Here is a 17,864-nt window from a genome sequence, read left to right on the forward strand (position 1 = left end):
GGTTTAAAGTGTAAACCTTAATTAGATTACATTGTGTAATTTCTTCTCTGCTAAAGTTACTGTACATTTAATAAATTAAGCCTTGTTTAAGATTCAAAACTGGTGTCTGGACTTAATTGTTAAGTCTGGTATTGGTTATTCAAAAGTCTGGTTAGAAATCATTGGAGTAACTATTTGAGAACCTTTGAAGGTTTTTGCTCAGTTGTGAACACACAGACAGAAAAGCCTATTTGGTTTGGCTATCTTGGTGTCATAACAGTGAGTACCTCATCAGAAGATTGTCTGCTCAGTTGCAGTTTAATAAACAAAGTTACTCTAGTTAATTGCTAACCACAGAGAAACAGGACTGATGCAAATTTGTGTGTTTTTAATTGTGATTAATCATAATGGTGATAGACTAAAGCAACCTTTCTGGCACTTGAAATTTCACTTCTGTAAAATTTATTTAAATGCTATAGGAACAATATTTGTTTCTGAGATTTAAAATAAAACTCTTTCTGTCGCAGAATTGTTTGAGTTGAAGAGTATGTTGCTAGAAAAGCACATATGGTCAGGCAGCATCCAAGAAGCAGGAGCGTCAATGTTTCATGCATATCAGGAATGAGGTTCGTAAGTGGGGGGGGGGGAGCACGCTAAGAGATAAATGGGAGGGGGTGGGGCAGGAGAGATGGTAGCTGGGAATGAAGGTGGGGGTGAAAGTGATAGATCGGAGAGGAAGCTGAAGCATTTAGATGAGAAGGAAGATGAACAGGTATGACCATTCAAGAGAGTGGTGCTGAGTTGGAAGTTTGAGACCTGGATAAGGTGGGGGAGGGGAAATGGGGGATGTGGTGAAATCCACATTGATCCTGTGTCGTTGGAGGGTCACAAGATGGAAGATGAGGTGTTCTTCCTCCATGTATCAGGTGGTTAGGGTTTGGTGATGGAGGCCCAGATCTTACATGTCCTTGGCGGAGTGGGAGGGGGATTTAGTGTTTAGCCATAGGGCAGTGGGGTTGTTAAGTGTGGGTGTCCCAGAGATGTTCTCTGAAACAATCTACAAGTTGGCAGCCTGTCTCCCCAATGCATCCAATGTGGTAACATATCATCTACTGCATCCATTGCACCTGATGTGGTAAACCCTGCTGATCCTCCCCTTCCACCCCACCAACCTCTGGATACACCTCATCACACTCTGCTATTTCTGCCACCTACAAACAGACCACACCACCAGATATATTTTCCTCCCCACCTCTATCTGCATTTCAGAGAGGCTATTCCCTCCGTGACTGCCCAAAATGTTGATTCTCCTGCTCCTTTGATACTACTTGACTTGCTGTGCTTTTCTAGCACCGCACTCTTCGACTCTGATCTCCAGCAACTACAGTCCTCACTTTCTCCTAGAATTGTTTCACTTTACTACAATTTGTAGATGATTTAAATCTAATTTGTATTTTTGAGACTCTTTGGTTTTTCTGTCTGATAGGAGAGCCCTGTTCCACATGTTACAGATCTTCTATAGAGGTTGCTGTGCTGGATCAGACACTTGGTGACAAGAAGTTGCAATTCAGAAGAATGTGACAGTAGTGGATAGCTGTCAGTTTAGCAAGAAACATACACCATTCCTTCAGCACTGACTGCAAAAGCTTAGCTATTACGTTACCAGGAAAACAACCTTGTTCTTTCCGTGATAGCAATCATAATATGCAGGATATATCCTCAATGTACTCAGACTAGTAACTAACATCAAATGGATTCGTTTGTTTGAAATTGAGTTCTTATAAGTAAAGGCAAAAGATTAATTTATGAAAGTTATCATAGTCCCAGATGAGATACTTTGTAGTAGAGAGAGTTTAATCTGAGGTTGAGAGTGAGGTTAGGAAAGTGTGCCTTCATGGTGCTGCTAGCACCACAAGACAGAGCGAATTTCCTGTTTTGCAAGTCACTGGAACAGACACACTAGGTCAGTTGGCTTCCTGTGCTCTATATTTCTATGATTTGATATATTTATCTTAAAATTGAAATTCTACCAAGCTGCCCTTAAAATATGATTAAAAACTTGCAACGATAATTAGTGTACCTTAGAATTGGCAATTTAATTTTTAAAATTGTTACATGCATCTAAACTACCTTTTGTTCAGCTAGCACATGTAATCAGTTATTTTGTTTTTAGTTGATACATCACTTATGCTCTGCAACACCCGATTTAACAATTTTTTAAAAATCAGGTGTCTTTTGCTTACAGCTGTGCAGCTGATCTATTCTTTAAAACTATGGTATGCTTTACCTGAGAAATAAACTACACGTTGTGTAGCACCTGAGCATGTATCATGAAAAGTGTTGTAAAAGTATAAGTTGTTATTGCATCAGTTCATGTACTATATAACACCCATCACCAATTCCATCTTATCTGGGAATGCTAGCACAGTGGTAAACAAACTAGACTAGTAATCCAGGGTCCCTGATAAATGCTGTGGAAACATGAATTCAAATTCCACACAGAGGATAGTGTGAAGCTCCATAGGCTGTGGCATTGCCAGCATGCTGAATACGTTTCATTCTGAATAAACGAAGGAGAAAGTGTTGTGGTCCGTCATGAGCAACAGCAGTGCATTTAACCACTGCCTATAACCTAACAACCCAATCTACTCCCTCAATCTACCATTGCCATCTATCCAAACAACCAACTCCGGCTTAATGAGACGTGAAGGAGAGTACACGGAGAGCAGTATCCAGCATACATTAAAACGTAAAGTGCAATCTATGAAATTACAATACAGGTGAGTGGTGTAAGTATGCAATAAGGCAGTCCAAGCAATGGATCAGTTTAAAACTCTGCAGATGTGCCACATCCAGGTCCAAATGGTGCTGAATAATTAACTGGAGAAACCAGATCCACACCTATTCCAATGCACAACACTGGTAAAGTGTTTTACATTTATACTGAATAAGATGTTTGCAGCCATCTTCAGCTAGATGTACTGAGCAATCTTGAGGTCACCAGAGTTGTCCCCACCTGCTAGTCTTCAGCCCATTTGATTGTTATAAGAAGTTGTAGACATGGATACAGCAAAGGCTCAGTGGTTAGCACTGCTGCCTCACAGATCCAGGTTCGATTCCAGCCTTGGGTGACTGTGTGGAGTTTGCACATTCTCCCTGTGTCTGCATGGGTTTTCTCTGGATGCTCCGGTTTCCTCCCACAGTCCAAAGATGTGCAGTTCAGGTGGACTGGCTATGCTAAATTGCCCGTAGTGCTAAGTGCATTAGTCAGAGGGAAATGGGTCTGGGTGGGTTATTCTTCGAAGGGTCAGTATGGACTGGTTGGGCCGAAAGGCCTGTTTCCACACTGTAGGGAATCTAATCTAAAATAGCTAAAAGGCTATTGGCCCTGACAACCATTGCTGACAAGGCACTTCATCAAAAGCCTTTTTAATATCTACATCCACCAACCTGAAAATATACCATATCAACCACATGACTCTGCCAACCCTTTCCATTACCTTGTCAAAAAAAACCACCAAGGGTGTTAACTAAATTTGACCAAGAGTTTCGTTATTTTTGTCCTGTATTATTGTCTTTGAAAGCTTTCCCACAGCCTAGATTCAATTGACTGTCCTATAAGAACTGGGTTTATTTTTATGTCCTTTTTGAATAGGTGTTTAGCAATAGAATAGTGATTCAATACAGGTTATTTTTAATGCCTAATATAACAGCCAGAACATTGTTTTGATATAGATGCTAAAGGATACTGGCATACAAATAAATGTGTGTGATGGAACACCAAAAGCAATGCCTATATATCTTGAGACCTGTCTTATTGGCAAATTCACTCAATAAAATAGTCCTGAAGACTTTGCACCAATGAGCAATTTATGATGTCTATGCAGTCACCACTCGAATGAAAGTTCAGAAGTTTGCACAAGCTAAAACTTTCAGTGGGACAAGTTTCTTGAAATTATTAAATCAGTTTATATGAAACAACAGACAGATTTAAACATACTCAAGTTGAATCCTGTAATCAAATCTCCATTTTCACTTTTCTAACAAGGTTTAGATGAGCCCAATTTACCAGAACGTTAAAAATTTTATTCTGGAAGGAAGAAGTGGAGAAATACAGGCAATTGATAAGAGTTCAAAATTCACCAAGATAAAGTGCTGTATAGAAAGTCAAGTGTTAAAATCGACATGGCACCAGGACTGGATGAGGACTTTGAAAAAAAAGTATGGAAATTGTAGGTGCACTGGCTGTAACCCTTCAGTCTTTCCTGGACTCTGAGGTGCCAGAAAATTGGAAAATTGCAAACATTATAGCCTTGTTCAAGAAGGATAAGTAAAGCAATTACAGACCAGTCAGTTTATTTTCAATTGAAAACAAAAAATGCTGGAGATCACAGTAGACCAGGCAGCATCTATGGAGAGAAAGCAGGCTAATATTTTGAGTCTAGATGACTGTTCATCAGAGCCCCAAGTTTATTTTCAATGTTGGGGAAGCTCCCAGAAACAATTATTTGATATAGAATTGGAAATTACAGAGAAAAAGTAGAGCTGATTAGGAATAGCATGATTTTGAAAGGGAAAATCATGCTTGACTTAGTTTTATTAAGGGATAACATAAAAGCTTATTGAGGGTAACATTGTTGTACATGGACTTAAACAAGTCATTTGATAGTGTCTCTCGCACAACCGCTCATGAAAATTATGTGGAATAAAAGAAAGTAGTAAGAAGGATATAAAACTGGCAGAGTGATAGGAAACAGAGTAATGGTCCAATAGATATTTTTCTGGCTTGAAGAAGGTTTGAAATGAGTTCCTCAGGGATCAGTATTGGAACTCTTGCTTTCTCTGATTACTGTATGTATTAATGACCTATATTTTTGAATGCAGGAGGCAATTTCAAAGTTTGCAGATGACTCAAAACTTGGAAGAATTATAAACTGTGAGGTCTGTATAGAACTCTGAAAGAATATAGGCAAGTTGATGGAGTGGGTAGATGGGTAGCAGACAGGGTTCAATGCAGAGAAGTGGGAGGTGATGCATTTTGATGGGAAGAACATTAAAAACATTAAAAAAAAGGGGGGGGGGGGTTTCAATTCTATACAGGATGGAACAACAAAAGGACCTGGTTGGAAATGTGTCCAGATCACTGATGATGGCAGAACAGTATGAGTGATTAATTAAAGTGTACATACCTTCAGCTTCATTAAAAAGAGCACAAGAGCAAGGAGGTGGATGTTGACAGTGTATCAGATGCTCCATACCTCAGCTGGAGTAGATTCATACAGCACAGAAAAGGCCCTTCAGTCAATCAAGCCTACTCTGACACAACTACCACTATAAGTACACTTATCTTAATTTCTTGCACTTGTCCCAAATCCTTGAATGTTGTGATATTTGAAGTACTCATCCAAATTTTTTTTTAACAAGTTCTAAGATTTCCAGCCTCCACTACCTTCCAAGTTAGTGCATTCAAGATTCCCACCACCTGCTGAGTGAAACAGTTTTCTTCCCAAAACCCCTCTGAATCTCCTGCCCCTTACCTGAAACAATGCACTCTTGTTGTGATTGACCCTTCAACTAAGGGGAACAGCTAATCTCTATTCACCCTGTCCATACCCCTCATAATCGTATACACCTCAATCATGTTCACCTCAGTTTTCACTGCTCTAAAGAAAACAATCCAAATCTATCTAATCTCCCCATCCCAGGCAACACCCTGGTGAACCTGCTCTGTATTCCCTCTAGTGCTATCACATCCTTCCTGTAGTGAGGTGACCAGAACTGCACACAGTACTCCAGTTGTGGCCTAACCAACACTCTATACAACTCCAACATTACCTCCTTGTTCTTATGCTCTACACCACGACTGATTAAATCAAGCGTCCCATATGCCTTCTTAACTATCCTATTCATTTGCTCTGTTGATTTCAGAGATCTGTGAACAATTACCCCAAGATCCATCTGTTCCTGCCACTCAATAAATACATCCTCATTTTGTTTCTTCTTCCAAAATCACCCTGGTAAAATACCATCTGCCGCTGGTCTGCCCATCTTACCAACTTATCTATACCTTCCTGTAACCTACAACCATCTTCTTCGCTATTAACCACTCTACCAATCTTGGTGTCATCTGCAAATTTGCTTAACATTCCCCCCACATTTTCATCTGTATCATTTATGTACATAACAAAAAATGAGGTCCCAGTACTGATCCTTGTGATATACCACTGGACACCAGTCTCAAGTCAAACAGCCTTCTACCACTACCCTTTATATGAGTTTCTGACCTATCTCTCCATATTTCCCTCAATTCCAAGTGCTTTAACCTCCTCAATCAGTCTCCCTTATCAAAAGCTTTGTTAAAATCCATATAAACATCATCAAATAAACTTCCCTCATCCACACACGATGTGTTTTCAAAACATTTAACAAATTTGTTAGGCATGATCTCTCTCTGACCAAGCTATGCTGACTACCCCTAATTAACCCATGCCTTTCCAAACAGGTATTAATTCGCTCCTTCAGAATTTTCTCCAGTAATTTCCTGACCACTGATGTGAGACTCAGAGGTCTGTAATTTTCTGGTTCATCTCTACCAACTCTCTTAAAAAGTGGAACCAGATTAGCCATCCTCCAGTCCTCTGGCACTTCCTCTGTGGCCATCGAGGAATTAAAAACTTGTGTCAGAACCCCTGCAATTTCCTGCCTTGTCTCCCCACATCAGCCTGGAAAGCAATTCATCTGGGCCAGGGGTCTTTTCTGTGTTAAGCCTGACAGAGCCTTCAATACCTCCCCATTTCCCATGTCAAACTGCAAGTTCCTCACAGTCCCTTTTCCTCGGAGTGGGACCATTCGGCGCGGTCGGTTTGGCGCGACACATTTCGGCGCAGAACTGCTTTGCAGTTATTCAGTAGTAGTTATTAAACTACTATTATTAAAATTATTAAAATATTTTAAAATAAAACATATTAATATACAAATTATTAAAATAAAATAAAACTCATTAAAATGCCATCAACAATTTTGTATTTGCCTTATTTCTTTCATTTTTATTTTCTTTTTAACATTTTTACTGAAGACGATAAACATTATTTTCCTTTTTATTGCTTTCATTAATGCTTGCAACTAAGCCTGAAAAGGAATAAATAAGAGCTGCGCCGAAATGGGTCTGTGCTGAAATGGGTCGCGCCAAACCGGCCGCGCTGAATGGTCCTACACCCCCTTTTCCTGAATTCAGTATATACATTCTCCTTTTCCTGAGTGAAGACCAAAGAGAAGTATTCATTTAACACCCTTTGCAAACAGGTTGCCAGCTTGGTTCCTAATGGGCTCTCCTCTTTTCCTGGTCAACCTCTTCCCTTCACTGTATTTATAAAATATTAGATTAGATTCCCCACAGTGTGGAAACAGGCCCTTTGGCCCAAGAAGTCCACATTGACCCTCCGAAGAGTAACCCACCCAGGCCAATTTCCCTCTCAATAATGTATCAAACACTATAGGCAATTTAGCATGACCAATCCATCAGACCCGCACATCTTGGATTGTGGGAGGAAACTGGAGCACCCGGAGGAAACCCACACATACATGGGGAGAATGTGCAAACTCCATAGTCCGTCGCCTGACGTTGCAATCAAAGCCAGGTCCCTGGCGCTGTGAGGCAGCAGTGCTAACCATTGAGCCACTGTGCTGTCCTAAATATAAAATGTATCTTAGGATACTCGCCCTAATCCAGTTGTAAGTCCTTTTCACGCTCCTTTTTTGCTTTTCTAATTGCTTTCTTCTGCATTCTGTACAGTGTAGAAAGGAGGGAGTACAGAAACAATTTACAAGAATGGTTCCAGGAATGAGAAATTTAAGCTACGAGGACAGATATAAGTTGTTGTGATCCTTTTTCTTGTAAAGAAGGTTGAGTGAAGATCCAATAGAGGTTTTCAAACTTATGAGGGAGCTGGATAGACGAGATAAGGTAAACTGTTCCTGCTCGTAAAAAGGATGAAGAATTAGAGCGCACTGATTTAAACTGATTTGCAAAAGAAGCAAATATGAGGTGAGAAAAATTTTCTAAATTAGCTAGAGTTAGGTATGCACTGCTTGGAAGTGTGGTGGAGGCAAGTTCAGCATAATAGGCCAAAAGGTCTCTGTGCCATAACACTATGAATGTCTGAATTCTGTTATTCAAATTCTGTTAGATGGTCCAAATTAAAGCTATGGTAATACTATTGGTTTATCACACTTAAGCTTTTTTTGGATTTGGAAAAGAATGAGTTAACAGAATGGTGGTAGCATGGTGGCTCAGTGGTTAGCACTGCTGCCTCACGGCACCAAGGACCCGGGTTGGAATCCAGTCTTGGGCGACAGTCTGAGGGGACTTTGCACATTCTCCCTATATCTGCGTGGGTTTCCTCCTGGTGCTCCAGTTTCCTCCTGCAGTCCAAAGATGTGCAGGTTAGGTGGACAGTAAATTGCCCATTGTGTCCAGGTTTGTGCAGGCTAGGTTAGCCATGGGAAATGTAGGGTTACAGGGATGGGATGGGTCTGGGTGGGATGCTCTTCAGAGGGTCGGTGTGGACTCGATGGTCTGAATGGCCTGCTTCCACACTAGGGATTGTATGGTTCTAGAATTAAAATTGCACTTCTTTATAAATGCAAGATCGAATGGCACATCTGTGGTTTTGACCTTTAATGCTATTCCAATTTTAAAAAATCCTAACTTTCTCTACATTCACCGTAAAGTCTTACAAAACAATATCTGTGGAAAATAACCCCAAAGTTTAGCTTTAAGTTAGCAACAAAGATGATTTTAGTAATCTTAATTCATTGCTCATCAAATACCCAAGTTAAATCCTACAGTGGCATTAGGGTTGTCTGTAGTTTCCTTGAAACAAGACAGCAATGATTTTAGTGATTGGGAGAAGCTTGCTAATACTCAATGACATAACTTGTTAATTATGCTGCATCATGCTTTGAATTGCAGTATCTTAATGACGAAGTAGTGACAGCCGAGATGAAAAGATAAGAAGCAAATTTAAAGAAAGTTCTTCAGTATTAGCTAAATCTACTTTAAATATACACCTATGGCGTATATCCTTCCTTAAACAAGGGAACCAAGATGTGCATACAATGTTCCAGCTACAGTGTCAACTAGGTTCCACACAATTGAAGTAGGATATCTTTGCTCCTGTACTCTTATTCTCTCACAGGAAAGGCCAACATTCTGCTTGCCTTCCTAACTGCAACTACACTTGCAGATTAGCTTTCAATGACTTATGAACAAGGATACCAACGTTCATTTGGACAGAAATGGTAAAAGATTGGGAAGTATTCAAGAAACACTCTGTTCATCCTCACATTATCCATGTTATATTCCTTTCACAATGACCTACTTGCTCACTCAGCCTGTCCAAATTCCCCAGAAACCTCTGAATTATCCTCACAATACACATTTGTACATAAAATCCCATCTCAGGAACCTTTTAGGGAAGGAAATCTGCCATCCTTAACTAGTCTGGCCTGCACATGATTCAGATCCATAGCAATAACTTTTAATTATCCTCTAGATTCCTCTATGGCCCGAGTGAGCCACTTAAATCAAGGGGCAATTGGGGATGAGTAATAAATGTTGACCCAGCCAGCAATGCCCACATCTAAATTAAAGAATCAACCAAGTTGTGTACATGTTCAAAGCCTGGATAAACCCTCACTCCACACTATCCTCCCCCAAAACCAAATAAGTATGCCCATGAACTGTACTGGAGGCAACTCCCCTGTGACGTTATGACATGTTGCATTGCTTGCTGCAGATTCAATCTGCCTGGCATAAAGGCCATGTGGTGCAAGTGCTAAACTGACCTGGCACACACACGGATGTACACGCTGTCACCTGAGGTCTGCTGTTTAGCAGGACCATCTGCCTGGTTGTCTGACTGGCAAATGGCAATGCAAGACACAGCCATCTCACCCGAATCTACCACTTATCTTGATAGCCATGCTGTTCAGAGCCTGTTAAGATTCCAACCCAAAGTAATTATTTAGCTTCTCTGCCATGTCCCTATTTCTAACTGTAAATTCTCACATTTCTACCTGTAATGGACTCACATTTGCCTTTGCCAATCTTCTCCTTTTAACTCAGCAGTGACATCTTTTAACAGTCCATCTTTATCTTCCATGCTAGCTTACATTCATTCTATGCTACCTTGATCAGTTTCTTGGTCGTCCTTAGGTGAATGTGAAAATGCTCCAAATTCTCAGGCTAACTACTTTTTCTGCAACTTTTTTATCCTCTTCCTTTGATCTAATGATGGGTAGAATGAGGTACTAAGAGTAAGCTGAATAGGGAAAGACTGCATTTATTCAGCACAGGTTCCAAAGAAATGAGCTCTCTCCTTATCGCATAAGTTGCACAGGAATTTGCTAACAATAGCATTAAAGGCAACAGGCCACCAGTGCACACCCAGACCACCATGATCAAATCCCACCATTAACCTCCCAAAAAGCTACCCAAAAATAAGTGTTCAGCAAATACTGAGACCAGAAAACCACCACATGTTGCATCAGTATTTCTTCCAAGTTATCTAAATGACAAAATAACTATTGGAACAGATGTCTGCAAACCTTTGATTTATTTTGATATATACATATATAAAAGTACTACTTCACAAATCATGAACTTGCACTTTTACATTGCAGTGTATGTGTAAACTGCATTATGATTATATTACCAATTTAACAGCCCGGATTTATTCTGGATAAACGTAATTCTAACATTTTATTACAAATCTGAAAAATACATCCAAGGAGAATTCAGCTTGTATGCTTGAAACAACAATTAAACCCACTGACAACCCTGGAATCAGTTCCCTTACTTCTGTTAGTACTGGAAAGGCCTTCATAATGCAGAAATTAAATTTACCCTGACAGATAATAAACATTTCACGTGAGCAGCTAGCACAGCTTCAGGGGTTAGAAATCAATATTATTGTTTTAAATAATTTAGACTGTGCAAAGTAATATTTATGGCTTTTGTGATTTGGTTAATGTAAGAAATCAGCATGTAAAGTAAATGCATACAGGTGACCAGAAGATAATTACTGTATATATACTGTCTATACTGTAGGACATGTGTAATAACAGGAAACTTTTTCAGAAAATAAAAGTCAACTCTACATTCTATTGGTCTCAAATAGGGTATTTCAATTAAATTATTAATATTAGGGATTTTGTTTGCTTATTGAACTCAACATTTGGATCTGATCAAAGATCATCTGCTGTGTTGCAGAATCTTCTTTAAATATCACAATCATTTCTGTTTAATGTTTAATCAGCAACTGACCATTTGGAGGGAGCAGTCTTATTTAAGTTGGAATACTGGTTCTAAAGCACATAAAACTTTTATTTAAACGGCAATAATTTAAATCATTTGCAAAGAAAAGAAGTGATCATTGAATGTTGATCAATCAAAAATGAGATTATCCTTGAACTAAGAGTAGTTTGGAAGTATTTTGCATATTTACTATAATTTTAAAGAAACAAAATCTATATTGTAGAAGTTAATTTTTTCAAAGACTAGCTCGTAGAACATACAACAGTCACATGTTTAGTACCATGACTGACTAATCAGCTTGAGAATTCTTTATCAATTTTCATGCAATGCAGCAGATATCAAAGAACAACTTAGGATTGAAAATGTTGACTTACTACGTAACCCCCATTGGAAGAATTTTTAAAAGGATTAATTCACAGTTTCTAAAAAAAAAAGGAGGTTCTGATTTTAAAGACCCAGACTCTGAAAGTTTGTCAAGACATCAGAAAAATCAGAGCATTACAGCAGTCGAATGGGGGGAGAAAAGAATATTTTGAATATTAGGAATGTCATATCTTAGGTACATAATGTTACTACAGTCAGAGAAAACTTGCAAAATAATGTAATAAAATGTTAATAATATTTTGATAAAATCTGCCTATTTAATTTCATATAAGCAGAACTTTCAGCAATGCAATGATTAGAAATTAACACAATTAATGGAACTAGAAATGGTGACCCTTCTAGAACTGCCATATTGATCTATATTGGTTAAAGTCAGACCCTTTAAATGAAACAGAGTGACTTCTTTTGGGCAGACTGGACCAGCCAGCAATATTAAATTCATTTGTATATGAACGGTGACTGGCAATGAAGCAAGAGTATTGAGGGGAAACAGAACATGCTAAGAAACCAGCAGGTCTGGCACAATCTGTGGGAGAAAATAAAAATAACAGTCCAAAGGTTATTCTTCGGAAAGTTCCAAGCTCTATTTCTCACAACAAATGTTGCCAGACTTGCTGAGTTTCTCCAGAACCTTCTGTTCCTATTTCAGATTTCCAGCATCCACAATATTTTGCTTTCAGAAAATACTGAAAATAAGTTTGGGAAAAATAAAAATAGAGGAGAAAGAAAATACAGATTTTCCAATGGCCCCGGTTATAGTCCTACTTTCCTTATTCCCCTTACCCCTTCCTTGCAGATTATATAGTTGCAGAATGATTGAGGAAGATGAGGTGCAAAAATGATTTCCATTCTGCGTAGGACAGTCCCAGAATTCAAGATACAGGCTTTGTTGTCAGGAAATTTGCCTTCAACACAGAGTTGTGTCCGACTAACCATTAGCCTCATCAAGAGCTGATTGGACCAAGTCACACCCAGAGCTGGTAGCACTTTTTTATCTAATAAGCTGGAAAACAATTGTAACAGACATAAATACAGCAATATAATCACACATTTATAAAATACAGCCCTTCCTTTCAAAAGGTTACTATGCAACACTCTGAATAACCTTAAATATTGCATGCTTCACAAATCTAACAAGTTTCTTTTTCAAATAAATCATCTTACACAACTTTGAGGAACTTCAATCTGATATTTCTTCCTCTTCATTTGATATGTAGACTTAAGAGGTCCTGAGTGAACAAACGAGTATCTTCCTGGCTCTACTTGTGAGGACATTCCTCATTATTGCTTCAGCCCTTACTTTGTTGACTTGTCTGAAATCACAACTTAATGCAGAGATGGAAAGAGGACAAATATGGTTTTCTACTCTGACACAAAATACTGATATTGATATTTGCTGTGTGGAGATTTATTATAAACCACAGTCTACAACAGGCAAATATATATATGGATCTATTTTAGTTTACAATTGCAAAAATGTAACAGTTTCAATCAGATAAAAGACAAAATAGATGAAATATTCAAAAGCATGACTCAAGATCCGGCTTTCAAAAGGCATTTGAAGATAAACTGCTTCGGAAGATAGATGGTTTAAATACCAATGGAGTACTGGGCAAGGTGAGAGAAAGCACAGCCAACAAGGAGAATAATGAGATGGGGAGAGGGATGAGTGGGGAACTGACAGAGACCAGAGTTGAAAAAAGGAGTTAGCACAGGACTTCAGGGCTTAAAAGTGAAGAGATTTTAAGTGGCAAAGTCATAGAATAACATGTAAAGAAGTACAGAAATCCTGAAGATATTTTGAAACCTGTAGAAATCATTCAAGGTCCATGTCAAATTGTTATGACCCGGTATCAGACAGCGAACCAAAATGTAGAAGGATAAGTAATAAGTTTGCAGATGGCACGAAAATTGTTGGTGTTGTTGATGAGGAGGAGGATTATCTTAGGCTACAGTCTGATATTGATCAGCTGGTAAATTGCGCAGAGCAGTGGCAGATGGAATTTAACCTTGTAAGTGGGAGGTGTTGAATTTTGAGAAAAATATGGAAAGGATATACACATGAATGTGGGTCCCTAGGGAGTACTAATGAATATAGGGACCTTGGTGTACAAGTTCATAAGACTCCTGAAGGGGTCAGCACATGTGGACAGAATGGTGATGGCTGTACATGGAATGTTTGCTTTCATTAGCCAGGACATAGAATACAGGAGGAAGGAAGTCTTGCAACAAATTTATAAATATGGTTTGGCCACAGATGGAATACTGCGTGCAGTTCTGGTTACCACATTATTGGAAGGATTGAAAAAGTGTGAGAGGAGATTCACCTGGATGTAGCTTGGGATGGAAAGTCTCAGTTGTGAGGAGAGACTGTGTTTATTTTCCCTGGAACAGAACAGGCTGAGGAGTGATTGAGAAACACAAAATTATAGTAGTTAGAGAACAGAGTAGATTGTCAGAATCTTATCCCCGTGGCAGACATGTCTAAAACTAAAAAGGGCATAAATTTAAGGTGAGGAGTAAGTGGTTTAAAGGAAAATAAATTTTCAATAAGAGGGTGGTAGAAATAATGGAACATGCTGCCTGGAGGGTGGGAGAGGAAGGTATTTCTGGATGGGCACTTAAAATGCCAGGGTGTAGTCAACAATGGACCAAGTGCATGTAAATGGGATTAATGTAGTTTAGTGGTTGTTGTTTGGCATTAACATGACAGCCAAAGGGCCCGTTTCTATGCTGTATGACTGTGAAGTCAGGCTTTCAACCTCTCGACACAACACAGTAAAATTAAAACCTTCAAAGATTCTCAAAATTGACCCTAATAGTTCCTAACTAGACATTTTGCATAACTAATCCTAGATTCTGTGAATAATCAACTCCAGACACTGGTTTGTATTTTAAACAAAAGACATTGAAATTTATTAGCAATACAGAAATTTTAGGAGAGCAAAATTAGATAAAGTAATCTGATTAGTCAATGCTACAAATCCAAAAACCTTTGTTTTCCGCCCATTCACACAAAAGGAGATAGACAGTCAAACAAACACAGATAAGGCAAAAATAAAAGAAAACAACAAAATTGGCCAGATTACTCAAATAGTTTTCATAATGTGTTGTTCCACAGGCATAAATGATGGTTTCTTGGTTGATTTTCTGAAGATGTTGATCAGGGTCACCTTTACAGTTAATTTGGATAAAAATGGTAATAATTATAACAATAGTCTTCTATTCTCTGAGCTTCCAAGAACTGCTCATAGGAGGATAGATAAGGAGCTTTCAGCTTTTCATACGTTGCAGCAACAGCTGGATTCCTTCTCTGCAAAAACACTGTCCAAAACCCAATCCTCCCTGATAGACTGTCACCTCCATGAGGTCCCAGTTGCCATTCAACATCTGCCATCTGCTTGAGCACAAAGTCTCTGCTAGACTTGCTGGAACTAATTCCCAAGTACCAACCTCATAAATAGCTAACCTCTGCTATCTGATAATGCTCTTCTCCAGTGACAAAACATCTGCAGAACGCTTTGATCAGGAGTGCAGTTGCAATTAATTTCCAGGCTGAGCCTCATGAATACACAAAAGCTTGTTTGGTCTGTGTTCCTTTTAACACAAGCTGTTACTCAAAGCCCAAAAATTATCTTTAGTTCCTAGTTAACTGCTCTAAACAAAAGTTGATAAAAGAATAAAAGAAAAATAAACAAAAATCAGCGAGGGTTCGAATAAAATGGTGAGAGGGATTTGGTACAAAACAGCTATGAAATTTACTCATTCAGTTAGGGATTATGAAAATTAGGTAATCATTGAGAATATGTAGCAAAGTTAAGTCTAGAAATGGCAGAAACATGATTTAGTGTTTTACCCCATTAATTACCAAGCTGTCAAACTTCTTTCAATCAAAGTGATGGATAGTGTTGTTAGTAGTGGAATAGTCTGTTCACTGATACTCCATTTGGGTTCCACGAGGGCCATTCAGTCTTGGTCCAAACATGGACAAAATAACTGAACCCCAGAGGTGAGGTGAGAGTGACTTCCCATGACATTAAGGTAGCACTTGACAGAGTATGGCATCAAGAAGCGCTAGAAAAACTAGAGTCAACAGGAATCAGGATAAAACTCAGTTAATTAGAATCATATCGAACACAAAGGAAGATGGTTGTGGTTTTTGAAAGTTAATCATCTCAGCTCCAGAGTATCACTGCTGGAGTTCCTCAGGTAATGTCCTAGGCACAACCATCTTCAGTTGTTTCAATGACTTTCCTTCCATCATAAGGTCAGAAGTGGAATGTTCACCGACGAGTCGACAATATTCAGCACCATTTGCCACTCCTTAGATACTGAAGCAGTTGGTGCTTGTATTGCAGCAAAACTTGGACAACATCCCAGATGGAAAGTAACATTCAGGGTCATTGCCTGGCACCTGTGAACCATGTCCAACAAAGAAGAATGGATCGATTGCCTCTTGACGATGAATGGCATTACCATTACTGAATTCCCAACTAAAAACATGCTGTGGATTACCAATGGCTGAACTGAACCAGCAATATAAATACTGTGGCTACAAGAGCTGGTCAAGGCTAGGAATTATTCATCAAGCTCAGCACTTCTTGTCTTCCCAATGCCCATCCAACAGCTATGAGGCACAAGGCAGGAGAGTAATGGAATGCACATCATTGACATATTAACCAACACCTTCAACATTCACTCTCTTCGCTGCAATACATAATGGTAGCAGTGTACATCAACTACTAGATGCACTGCAATAACTCATCAAGACTACTCCAATAGCACTTTCTACATTTGGAACACCAAAAAAAGTAACAGGTACTGCAAGTTCTCTTCCAAACTACACACTATCCTGACTTGGAATTATATCATGATTCTTCACTATTGTTCAGTCAAAACCTTGGATTTCCCTACTTAACAGTACCACTTGGAGGACAGCAGCAGTTCAAAAAGGCAGTTCATTACCACCTTCTCAAGGGCAAATTTGGCTGAGCCAGTGACCTCCACAATGCAAGAACGAATAAAGGAAACATTGTAGTAGGGATGGAGACAGGGGTCATTACGTAAATGAAAATAGGTTGTCATGTTAACTAGATATGGGATCTAAAAGTCAGCATTTATCAATAAGATATAGAATTATTTTGGATTATGTTGGATTGATCTTGTGCTAGCACTGGCAGCCAGGAAGGAATGTGTTTAGTGGCTAGCTGTGCAGTTTTACAACAAATAAACAATATTGTTTTTGGTCTGCTGACGTTTGAATCATACATGACTTGCTATTATGCTTTCAGTATCAACAGATATATTAATTCAAGGCTAGAGTTGAAAATAGGGCATAGTCAGTCTACAAAGTACCTGGTAACTATCTAAACAAATTTGAAAATTACAGAACATTTTACATTGAGGTGCCATATCAATCAAGACCAGGATGCAACCTCAGGCCAGAGAAAATAATAATTAATTCATTCCAGAGTCCATTGCAGATGCATTGGTTGAATAGACATGGATTCAAATAGAAAGAGCAGGGCATAGTAAAATAGTTGAAGGAAGACAGTCAATATGGAAAGGTACAGAGTTCAAAGTATAGCTTAGTATGGTTGCAATCAATGACAATAGGCCTCCAGTCCAAAAAACAACCCTTCACCACCACTCTCTGTATCTTGCTGTTAAGCCAATTTTGGGTTGAATTGGCAAGGTCACCATGAATCCCATGTGATCTCAAATTACTAATTAGATTACCACATGGAACCTTGTCAAAGGTTTTACTAAAGTCTAAGTAAACAACATCGCCTTTCTGTCCTCGATCCTGGGCGGCACGGTGGCACAGTGGTTAGCACTGCTGCCTCACAGCGCCAGAGACCTGGGTTCAATTCCCGCCTTAGGCAACTGTCTGTGTAGAGTTTGCACATTCTCCCCATGTCTACGTGGGTTTCCTCCGGGTGCTCTGGTTTGCTCCCACAGTCCAAGAATGTGTGCAGGTTAGGTGAATTGGCCATGCTAAATTGCCCGTAGTGTCGGTGAAGGGGTAAATGTAGGGGAATGGGTCTGGGTGGGTTGCTCTTTGGAGAGTCGGTGTGGGCTTGTTAGGCCGAAGGGCCTGTTTCCACACTGTAAATAATCTAATCTTCTTGGTTACTTCCTCAAAAAACTCAATCAAGTTTGTGAGACACGATTTCTTTTGTAC

At 39.1% G+C, this 17,864-nt stretch overlaps 1 protein-coding gene across 4 annotated transcripts in view; it reads right to left on the minus strand.

The window, feature by feature from the left end:
• xrcc3 (X-ray repair complementing 3) overlaps positions 1-17,864 on the minus strand; it is a 45,403-nt gene that overhangs the window by 18,230 nt on the left and 9,309 nt on the right. Inside the window, exons 7-8 of one of the 4 annotated variants that reach the window (XM_087989806.1) lie at positions 14,008-14,080; positions 12,535-12,683 (exon numbers count right to left, since the gene is read on the minus strand). The exons of 1 other annotated variant lie outside the window; for it this stretch is intronic. In XM_087989806.1, coding sequence (XP_087845932.1) covers positions 12,672-12,683; positions 14,008-14,080 — 85 coding nt within the window. In that variant the 3' untranslated portion in view covers positions 12,535-12,671. 2 more of the 4 variants (XM_043697518.2, XM_087989805.1) reach the window with 2 other exon arrangements.

The sequence above is a fragment of the Chiloscyllium plagiosum genome, unplaced genomic scaffold, assembly GCF_037043375.1.
Source record: "Chiloscyllium plagiosum isolate Xiang-an unplaced genomic scaffold, Cpla_swu_hap1 HiC_scaffold_8, whole genome shotgun sequence".
Taxonomy (NCBI): Eukaryota; Metazoa; Chordata; class Chondrichthyes; order Orectolobiformes; family Hemiscylliidae; genus Chiloscyllium; species Chiloscyllium plagiosum.